The 12,099-nt window shown below is 41.7% G+C and overlaps 1 protein-coding gene across 1 annotated transcript in view; it reads right to left on the reverse strand.

Moving 5' to 3' along the window:
- Positions 1-3,514, reverse strand: part of LOC109881485 (hormonally up-regulated neu tumor-associated kinase homolog A) — a 30,321-nt gene extending 26,807 nt beyond the window's left edge. The window contains 1 exon segment of the mRNA XM_031809094.1: positions 2,719-3,514. Coding sequence (XP_031664954.1) covers positions 2,719-2,958 — 240 coding nt within the window. The 5' untranslated portion in view covers positions 2,959-3,514.
- Positions 3,515-12,099: the final 8,585 nt, after the last annotated feature.

Consider the following 12,099-nt stretch of genomic DNA (forward strand, 5'->3'; position numbering starts at 1 on the left):
TATTCTAAATAGGAATTTCAGGTCACACAAACACACACACACACACACACACACATAGTGAGAAAAACACACACACATAGTGGGAAAAACACACACACATAGTGGGAAAAACACACACACATAGTGAGAAAAACACACACACATAGTGGGAAAAACACACACACATAGTGAGAAAAACACACACACATAGTGAGAAAAACACACACACACACACACATAGTGAGAAAAACACACACACATAGTGAGAAAAACACACACACATTGTGGGAAAAAAACACACACACATAGTGAGAAAAACACACACACATTGTGGGAAAAAAACACACACACACACACACACACATAGTGAGAAAAAAACACACACATATATACACACACACACACACACACACAGTGAAAAACACATACAGACACGCGCGCACACACAGTGAGGAAAAGGGGTATGTGTTTTTGTAATATGCAAATGCTTTTGGCTGCACCACAGAGAGCCCAGAGAGACAAAGGCAACCAGTGGCCAATGGTAGCCCATATCACAGCCGTGCGTTGACGACGAAACACACACACACACACACTTATCAAAGACATCAATTCATATGTAAGTACCCGCGCCACTTTATCATGGTCTGGTCTATTTTCTACTTTCTCATGGGCTGGTCTATTTTCTACTATCTCATGGGCTGGTCTATTTTCTACTATCTCATGGGCTGGTCTATTTTCTACTATCTCATGGGCTGGTCTATTTTCTACTTTCTCATGGGCTGGTCTATTTTCTACTATCTCATGGGCTGGTCTATTTTCTACTTTCTCATGGGCTGGTCTATTTTCTACTTTCTCATGGGCTGGTCTATTTTCTACTTTCGGGCTGGTCTATTCATTAGGACAGTCTGTTTCAGAGGAGGAGATCTCTCTAGAGAGCACAGGTCAACACAACACAGCTCAACACAGCGCAGCTCAACACAACACAGTACAGCACAGCTCAACACAGCACAGCTCAACACAGCACAGCTCAACACAGCACAGATCAACACAGCACAGATCAACACAGCACAGCTCAACACAACACAGCACAGCTCAACACGGCTCAACACAGCACAGCACAGCTCAACACAGCACAGCTCAACACAAAACACAACACAGCACAACACAGCACAGCGCAACACAGAACAGTACAGCTCAACACAGCACAGCACAGCCACTACCCACCACATGGTACAGAACAGGCACTACAGTAAATATTGATAATATTCAAGCTGTGTTTTGGGCAGGAGAGTGTGTGTGGGTGTACACTCCCACTGTGCTGATTAACATCCCTGCTATAGGAGCCCATTCATAATGAATGTGTCCTTATTACAATAGGGTTGCATGTGTACATCATACCTCGTGTCATTATGAGTTGTGAAATAAGGTAGCATCGGGTTATTGTTACAGGTTTTGGTTTTTCCATTGATGTTTTGAGGTTACACATATAGCTCGTTAGCACATATAGCTCGTTGGCACATATAGCTCGTTGGCACATATAGCTCGTTGGCACATATAGCTGGTTGGCACATATAGCTCGTTAGCACATATAGCTCGTTAGCACATATAGCTCGTTGGCACATATAGCTCGTTAGCACATATAGCTCGTTAGCACATATAGCTCGTTGGCACGTATAGCTCGTTAGCACATATAGCTCGTTGGCACGTATAGCTCGTTGGCACGTATAGCTCGTTAGCACGTATAGCTCGTTAGCACATATAGCTCGTTAGCACATATAGCTCGTTAGCACGTATAGCTCGTTAGCACGTATAGCTCGTTGGCACATATAGCTCGTTAGCACATATAGCTCGTTAGCACATATAGCTCGTTGGCACGTATAGCTCGTTAGCACATATAGCTCGTTGGCACGTAGGGCGCACCGATTGGTGTCACCTCTTCAGTCAGTATGTGTTACACCTGTGCTGGTTGTCATCTCGTTAATGCCTTGAGAGATGTGGAGAGTCAACACCTTTAGCAATCCTTTATATTATTTTGTTTTGCGATCCCTTTTAGGTTTGCTTCCTGTCTTTAAGTTTGCTGTGGGAGTTTTTTCTTTTGTCTGCCTCTTCTCCGGCAAATTTAGTGGGATGCTCATGGTGGGTGTACTTTAGGTCCCAGTTGTTGTTGCTAAGTCAATTTTCAAAACCCCTCCTAAAACCCCACCTGTTTCGTTTTGATTGTTGGTCAGTGACTCTTTGTTGGTAGTTCCCTCTTCTGTTTCAGCGACATTTAATTTATTGTTGCTGGGGGACGTATCATTATCGACCCCGGCAAAACATGATGACTATGTACCGGACTACGTCATCTATCCGCTGCAGCGATGTGCCATTCTATAGTACATTAAACGTGACAGAATATATCAATGGCATGACATCACATTGGAATGTGAAGTGGCTATTTACATGTTTAAGTGTTTATTAGGAGGCTATTGTAACCATGTTATAATTAGGTAATTAAGTAGTCTAATTTAAGCAGCTACTAAAGTTGTCAAAATGTCTAATACATCCTATAGCAAGATTGGTCACTTACATTTCAACATCCAAAATAATGATTTCCACATGCATGGCAAAATGGGACGATTTCTATCACTATTGTAACTTTAGAGAAAGGAACCAAACAAAGCCCAACAAATGTATCCAAATGTATCCATCCATCAACAAAAACGTAACTTTAAGTTCCAGTACTGTCAACTAGCCTACCTTCTCTCCGGTCATGGCATGAAGTCCCTCTCGGACTTTAGCGAAGGAGCCCTCTCCAAGTTTCCTCCCGATCAAGTAGTTTCCCACACGCTTGGTATGGTAGAAGTTCCGCAGGATATCCACGGCAGGACTGCTTAGGGAAGCCGGGACAACGTTCTCGTTGTTGGGGGTAGAGGCGGGGGCTTTACCCCCGTGTAACCGGGGACTGTCAACCACCATGTCGAAGTCAGCGGCTGGCATAACCGCCTCTAACTGTCAAACTACAAACGGTTTGTTTGGTTTGAGCCGGTATGTTTTTGTTCCTCGCTCTCCTCTGCGCTCTAAACGGGGTCTGTCATGTATGTGAGGTGCATCTGAGGTAAAGTCTGCCTGTCCGGTGCCCAGTCACAAATAGTTGTAAATACTTAACGGAAATCCGAGCTAACCTGTTCAATCTAGAAGCGACGGCATGTTTGCGTGCACTCAGCAGTTTCTTGAGATTGTTCAGAGATGACGCGTCCAAACGTTTTCAATCACTTTATGTAACGGTCCCAAATAGAGAATATAAATCAAAATTGGCTTTTTGACTGAGGAAAAAATATAAATATTGCAAAACGTTGTTAAAAAGACTAGAAGTCCGTTTAAATATCCTTAAATCCTGCGAGAAACAAACGAAAGTGTTGTTCATTCAACTTCTCTCTCTGTCGCTCTCTCAAACTGTTCTATAATGAGCGCTCCTTTGCGTTGGGCGATTACTGAATAGACTGTTGAATGTGAAGCACGCTGTTTGGTTCGAAGCGACTTTCCCGGTTCAGTGGGTGGGCGTTAACTGTTTGTGTGAAAAAGCTCCCCGACTTGGTAACCGGGCTGAACTGTAATCCTATCAGAGGCGGCGGCGGGAGGAGACGTGAGATCCAGAGACCCAAACCCCGCCCTACGACCATGCTTCTTCTCCGTCTCTCCTCATCTCCAAATACAGTAGCTCTCCCTGCAAGCTCAAACAAAGCCAGGTCTAACTCACCCGGAGACTGGCTACAGGGATGATATCATAATGCTTTCTCTCTGCCCTGATTGGAAGGTGACTCCTGGTAGTTAAAGAACACGGACTTTGATTAATGAGCCTATTGATTTTTCTTGCTGTTTGGAGAAAGATTGACCCCTTCTCCTTCACCTAAAGGGACTTGTCTTCAAAACAGATAGACAGAATAGCCTACACCATGAAGTTATTTTTATTGGCCATTCATATTCTTAACTGATAGGATTTCAGTTCAGCCCGGGTACCTTATGTAGGCACTATATGCAAATGTCGGGGCGTGTGTTGCATGTTCTTCTAGGAACAAAGAAATCTGTTGATTTATGAAGTGGTATGTTGCGTAAAAGGGTTGTGCTTCTCCATTCCAAGCGTTCTGATGCCAAAATAACAAGTGGTCTCCGCGTGCCAATAACCAAATGAGCTACACACCCACGTGCTTGTTTTCTTGATCTCAAGAAAACAACTGTCTGTGGGCTAAATTATATCACACAATGATATTTGCTTTTTAATTTTTTTAAATTGTATTTTATTTATCAGTGCCTTATTTTCTTTGTCAACTCCATACATCTATTGCATCAGATACACATCTTCAACAAGAAAGCAATAACACACAGTTCATGGTACAACGGGAAACTCTGTATTTACATGATCAGTTTTTGTCTTGTTTTTCTTCATCCACATGGATGAAACTGATTTAAATGAATGAATTAGAGACAATGAAAGTGAACAAAGCGCGGTCTCCCCGTTAAGAGAGGATGAGCTGCTTCTTGTCTATGACCAGACACACACAGTACAAACGCTCTGTTGAATTCATAAGAAACTGTTGCTTTTACAATTCAATCTCTTACATTTCGGTCCTGAACAAGGAAGATATGAAGAGACGTATTTCTTGGTGCTAATAATAATAGTTTATATCTATATTTTGAGCGGTAGGTTTATGGAACAAATAAGACTTACACATTTAAAAATATATTTCTCAAATATTATTTTGTCATGTTCTTGCAAAACAAATACAGCTTGTGGTTGTTGTTGTTGTTGTTGTTGTTGTTGTTGTCATTTATAGCCAAAGAAAACATAGGCTATTGAATTGTTCTGTCCGCTGCAAAGTGTGAGCTCAGCGCATTGCCTCCACCTTGCTTTGTCTACCGGACCATGCGGTCAAGACACAATTACAAAATCAAGACATTGGAAAAATGGGAGCAAAAAAAAAAAGAAAAAAAGAAAGAATGTGGCGTCATCTACTGGTAATATTAAGCATTACATTCTAAACCGCTCGTTCATGTAGGTTGGCGATAATGACGTTACGAATGAGCCAACCAGGTAGTCCATGTCAGCTGTATCGTGTGTTTATTTCTGGTGTCATAACCTCGGCTGATGAACGGATATCCTTAGGACATGGGACTGACTGGCGGACCGAAAAGAACAGGTGTGGAGGATGTTTGCCTTAATACAGATCGCCTCCTGGCTCTCAGGGAAGAGCTCCATGTAATTCCCGTTAAAACCATTTTATTAGCGGCATGGCTTTTGAAATCACTCCTATGCCCTGCTTGCTGGGTTGCCACCTCTGACTGAATCCTCGTTGGCTATGCCCTGCTTGCTGGGTTGCCACCTCTGACTGAATCCTCGTTGGCTATGCCCTGCTTGCCACCTCTGGCTGAGAGTCATAAAGTAATGAACTGAAGTATTGGAATAGTGAAATATTTCTTGTTGTTGTGGCTCTGTACTCCAACACTTTGGATTTGAAAGGATACAAAGTGCTGACTGTCATCTTTAATTTGAGGGTATTTTCATCCATATTACAGATATTTTTATCTGTACCCCCCCCCCCCCCCCATTTAAGAGGAACCAAAAGTATTGGGAAAACTTCACTGATGTGTATTAACTGACTTGCCTAATTAAATAAAGGTTAGATAAAATAATGAAACAATCCAGGTGTGTAAAGCTCTTAGAGACTTACCCAGAAAGACTCACCGCTGTAATCACTCTTAGAGACTTACCCAGAAAGACTCACAGCTGTAATCACTCTTAGAGACGTACCCAGAAAGACTCACAGCTGTAATGACTCTTAGAGACTTACCCAGAAAGACTCACAGCTGTAATCACTCTTAGAGACTTACCCAGAAAGACTCACCGCTGTAATCGCTCTTAGAGACTTACCCAGAAAGACTCACCGCTGTAATCGCTCTTAGAGACTTACCCAGAAAGACTCACAGCTGTAATCACTCTTAGAGACTTACCCAGAAAGACTCACCGCTGTAATCACTCTTAGAGACTTACCCAGAAAGACTCACAGCTGTAATCACTCTTAGAGACGTACCCAGAAAGACTCACAGCTGTAATGACTCTTAGAGACTTACCCAGAAAGACTCACAGCTGTAATCACTCTTAGAGACTTACCCAGAAAGACTCACCGCTGTAATCGCTCTTAGAGACTTACCCAGAAAGACTCACCGCTGTAATCACTCTTAGAGACTTACCCAGAAAGACTCACAGCTGTAATCACTCTTAGAGACTTACCCAGAAAGACTCACAGCTGTAATCACTCTTAGAGACTTACCCAGAAAGACTCACAGCTGTAATCACTCTTAGAGACTTACCCAGAAAGACACACAGCTGTAATCACTCTTAGAGACTTACCCAGAAAGAATCACAGCTGTAATCACTCTTAGAGACTTACCCAGAAAGACTCACAGCTGTAATCACTCTTAGAGACTTACCCAGAAAGACACACAGCTGTAATCACTCCTAGAGACTTACCCAGAAAGAATCACAGCTGTAATCACTCTTAGAGACTTACCCAGAAAGAATCACCGCTGTAATCACTCTTAGAGACTTACCCAGAAAGACTCACAGCTGGAATCACTCTTAGAGACTTACCCAGAAAGACTCACAGCTGTAATCACTCTTAGAGACTTACCCAGAAAGACTCACAGCTGTAATCACTCTTAGAGACTTACCCAGAAAGAATCACAGCTGTAATCACTCTTAGAGACTTACCCAGAAAGACTCACAGCTGGAATCACTCTTAGAGACTTACCCAGAAAGACTCACAGCTGTAATCACTCTTAGAGACTTACCCAGAAAGACTCACAGCTGTAATCACTCTTAGAGACTTACCCAGAAAGAATCACAGCTGTAATCACTCTTAGAGACTTACCCAGAAAGAATCACAGCTGTAATCAAACGCCAAAGGCACTTTTTTATACAAAGTATTAACTCAGGGGTATGAATAAAATATTGAAATAAATGTATATAAGATATTTCTGTATATTTCATTTTCAGTCCATTTTCAAACATTTCTAAAAACATGTTTTCACTTTCTCATTATTGTGTGTAGATGTGTGTGTGTGTGTGTGTGTGTGTGTGTGTGTGTGTGTGTGGGGGGGGGGGGGGGGGGGGCAGTTCAGGCAGTAAAAACTAAATGTGGAATAAGTCAAGGGGTATGAATACTTTCTGAAGGCTCTGTAGATGTTATCCTGGGATTCTCCTGTGAAGTTACCAGCAGCATTGACGTCCCAGAGAGAAACTTTACTAGTGAAACGTCCCACTGTCTGTGTCTGTGTGTCAATGTAACCATACCTGCACCCTCCACCAAGAGGTCTAGAACTCGATGGCACGAGAAGGCAGGCCTAATTAATGCGCCCTGCCATGCAGCCTAACATCAGAGTCACTGGTTCAAGCCCTGCTCCTTAATTCACTACATGGCCGCCCTATTGAGACAGAACAGAGACCCGAGGCAGTCCAGTTTCCTGGGTGTGGAGATGTAGACAATTCCTAGCCGAGAGCTGCAGACACAACAGGTCATCAGGAAATAAGCAGGACATCTGACAATACTCAAACTAGGATGTCTGGAAAACCAAGGAATTTGGGGACATTATTTATAGAAAAATAACTGATAAGCATCAACAGTATGCATATATACATATATTTTGTATACTAATGTAGAAATAGTAGGAAGTAACATTTTTAAAATAGTATATTTTCTTTATACTTTATAGAAAGTATTGTTTTATTATAATGCTATCTTTATTGACATCATCACAAAGAGAAGTCATTGCTGTGATGGACATTTTAATATGAAATATTCTCTAATTACGAATCGTTTATTTTATATTCAACAACTTTCGCCATCATAAATGAGGACCAAGGCATCTCTCTGCATCCATCTTTCTCCATCATAAATGAGGACCAAGGCATCTCTCTGCATCCATCTTTCTCCATCATAAATGAGGACCAAGGCATCTATCTGCATCCATCTTTCTCCATCATAAATGAGGACCAAGGCATCTCTCTGCATCCATCTTTCTCCATCATAAATGAGGACCAAGGCATCTCTCTGCATCCATCTTTCTCCATCATAAATGAGGACCAAGGCATCTCTCTGCATCCATCTTTCTCCATCATAAATGAGGACCAAGGCATCTCTCTGCATCCATCTTTCTCCATCGCTTTCTCTCTCTGTATCAATCTTTATCCATCCATCCCTCCCTCCCAAATACACAGTGTTTAACTTAGTAGACCAAACAAACATACATGGTGTTGAATCTACTCCATATTGGTCATAATCCTAGACACCATATGAGCAAAATGTGTTTTTCCTCCTCTATAGCTCCTATTGTTCCTGCTGGTACAGTACAGTACAAAGGGCTGTCTGGCTGGAATTACTGGTCATCATCGCCACCTAGAGTTAATCTCTGGAAATACACCTGTCTTTTTTTACTCAGGGAAAATACCAGTGCATGTTTTTCAACAGAATTGGCAGAAGGAATACACCCCTGATTACACAAACACAGTTCACTTTCATAGCAGCCACGTTGTATAATTCCTTCTTGCATCTACGCGCTCTCCTCCTCTCACATTTTCCCTTCGCTTGTGGACTTCAATGCACAACACATCAGCTGTGTGTGACCAGGTGAAAAAAAACTTTCCAAGCCAAACCCTATCATAACCGCTACACACAGCCAACATCGTTGTCCTCATATTAGCTAAAGTAACATCATAGTCAACATAACTAATAGAACTAACGTGTTAGTAAATCCGCTACAATCATGCAGTAACGTTACAGTATACAGTCAGTAAGAAGTTTAGCACAATTAGTCAAACCAAAAGCTTACCTTGACTTGGAAGAGTTCCAGTGTTGTGTTGGATAGTCATAGCCAGCCAGCTAACATAGCATCCATCTGTTATAGCCAGCTAGCTAACATAGCATCCCTCTGTTATAGCCAGCTAGCTAACATAGCATCCCTCTGTTATAGCCAGCTAGCTAACATAGCATCCCTCTGTTATAGCCAGCTAGCTAACATAGCATCCCTCTGTTATAGCCAGCTAGCAACATAGCATCCCTCTGTTATAGCCAGCTAGCTAACATAGCATCCCTCTGTTTGAGCCAGGTGTTTGAGTAGGCTAAACTAGCTAGCTGCATTTTCTAGCTAAGGAAGAGAAAGTAAAATGACAAAACATAGCTCTCTCTAGCTTCTCCATTTTTGAAGAAATTAATTTGTTCAAATCTGTTCAACTATTGTCTTTCTCTGTGAGTCAACTGCTTGCCACATGTTATACACTGCAGTGCTAGCTAGCTGTAGCTTATGTTTTCAGTACTAGATTTATTCTCTGATCCTTTGATTGGGTGGACAACATGTCGGTTCATGCTGCAAGAGCTCTGATAGGTTAGAGAATGTCCCCCGGAAGTTGTCATAATTACTGTGGAAGAGGAAAAGAACCATGAGCCTCCTAGGATTTTTAGTGAAGTCAATGTATCCAGAGGAGGATGGAAGCTAGCTGTCCTCCGGCTACACCATGGTGCTACCCTACAGAGTGCTGTTGAGGCTACTTGTCACGTCCTGACCTTAGTTCCTTTTTTATGTCTCTATTTTGGTTTGGTCAGGGCGTGAGTTGGGGTGGGCATTCTATGTTTTTGTTCTATGTTTTCTATTTCTATGTGTTTAGGCCTGGTATGGTTCCCAATCAGAGGCAGCTGTCTATCGTTGTCTCTGATTGAGAACCATACTTAGGTAGCCTTTTCTCCCCTGGTGCTTGTGGGTTGTTGCTTTCTGTTTTTGTGTTATGCACCTGATGGAGCTGTTTCGGTTGTTCTTTTTGTTACTTTGTATTTAGTGTTCAGTTCTATTTAATAAATGACGAACACGTGCTGCGCCGCACTTTGGTCCTCACCTTCTTCCTCAGACCAACATCGTTACACTACTGTAGACCTTCATTGCAAAACAATGTGTTTTAATCAATTATTTGGTGACCTGAATTTATTTAGTATAGTTTTATCTACAGAGGAAACTGTTTAAATGTCTTACTATTTTTTATTTTTGTATGAAATTCACTGAGGATGGTCCTCCCTTTTCTCCTCTGAGGAGCCTCCACTGACACAACTTAGGAGCAGTCAGCAGTTCACACACCAAGTAGACCACTGGGAAGACAGGCAGCACTTAAAGTAGATCGTCCTAGCTAGCAAAGAGACAGTACTAGACCACAACAGGTAAAGACAGTACTAGACCACAACAGGTAAAGACAGTACTAGACCACAACAGGTAAAGCCAGTACTAGACCACAACAGGTAAAGACAGTACTAGACCACAACAGGTAAAGACAGTACTAGACCACACCAGATAAAGACAGTACTAGACCACAACAGATAAAGACAGTACTAGACCACAACAAATAAAGACAAAAAGACAGTACTAGACCGCAACAGATAAAGACAGTACTAGACCACAACAGATAGAGACAGTACTAGACCACACCAGATAAAGACAGTACTAGACCACAACAGATAAAGACAGTACTAGACCACAACAGATAAAGACAGTACTAGACCACAACAGATAAAGACAGTACTAGACCACAACAGATAAAGACAGTACTAGACCACAACAGATAAAGACAGTACTAGACCACAACAGATAAAGACAAAAGACAGTACTAGACCACAACAGATAAAGACAGTACTAGACCACAACAGATAAAGACAGTACTAGACCACAACAGATAAAGACAGTACTAGACCACAACAGATAAAGACAGTACTAGACCACAACAGATAAAGACAGAACTAGACCACAACAGATAAAGACAGTACTAGACCACAACAGGTAAAGACAGTACTAGACCACAACAGATAAAGACAGTACTAGACCACAACAGATAAAGACAGTACTAGACCACAACAGATAAAGACAGTACTAGACCACAACAGATAAAGACAGTACTAGACCACAACAGATAAAGACAGTACTAGACCACAACAGATAAAGACAGTACTAGACCACAACAGATAAAGACAGTACTAGACCACAACAGATAAAGACAGTACTAGACCACAACAGATAAAGACAGTACTAGACCACAACAGATAAAGACAGTACTAGACCACAACAGATAAAGACAGTACTAGACCACAACAGATAAAGACAGTACTAGACCACAACAGATAAAGACAGTACTAGACCACAACAGATAAAGACAGTACTAGACCACAACAGATAAAGACAGTACTAGACCACAACAGATAAAGACAGTACTAGACCACAACAGATCAGATAAAGACAGTACTAGACCACAACAGATAAAGACAGTACTAGACCACAACAGATAAAGACAGTACTAGACCACAACAGATAAAGACAGTACTAGACCACAACAGATAAAGACAGTACTAGACCACAACAGATAAAGACAGTACTAGACCACAACAGATAAAGACAGTACTAGACCACAACAGATAAAGACAGTACTAGACCACAACAGATAAAGACAAAAAGTTATACTTATAACTCCTGGAGATATCAGGAATCCTCCAGATATAGAATGAAGCACCACACACACACACACACACACACACACACACACACACACACACACACACACACACACACACACACACACACACACACACACGCTGCTGCTCATACTCTGCCTAGTCACTTTACCCTTCCCCACATGTACATACTGTATTACCTCAGTTACTTCGTCTCCACATTAAATCGGTCCCGGTACTCCTTGTGTTTTGCCTCGTTATTGTTTCTATTGTGTTACTGTTTCCTTTTTTTATTTAGCAAATATTTGTCTTACCTTTTAACTCTGCACCGTGGGGAATGGGCTCGTGAGTAAGCGTTTCACTGTTGTATTCGAGACATGTGACCAATAACATTTGATTTGGAAAGCAGACTGAACAAGGTTTTCCTCTAGGATTTTGTCTGTGCTGAGCTCTATTACATTTATTTTTCTCAAAATAAAAAAATCCCAAGTCCTTGCTGATGACAAGCATACCCATAACATGATGCAGCCACCACCATGCTTGAAAATATGGAGAGTGGTACTCTGTGATGTGTTGGATTTGCCCCAAACATAACGCTTTATAT

This window comes from Oncorhynchus kisutch, linkage group LG29 (assembly GCF_002021735.2).
Source record: "Oncorhynchus kisutch isolate 150728-3 linkage group LG29, Okis_V2, whole genome shotgun sequence".
NCBI classification, from domain to species: domain Eukaryota; kingdom Metazoa; phylum Chordata; class Actinopteri; order Salmoniformes; family Salmonidae; genus Oncorhynchus; species Oncorhynchus kisutch.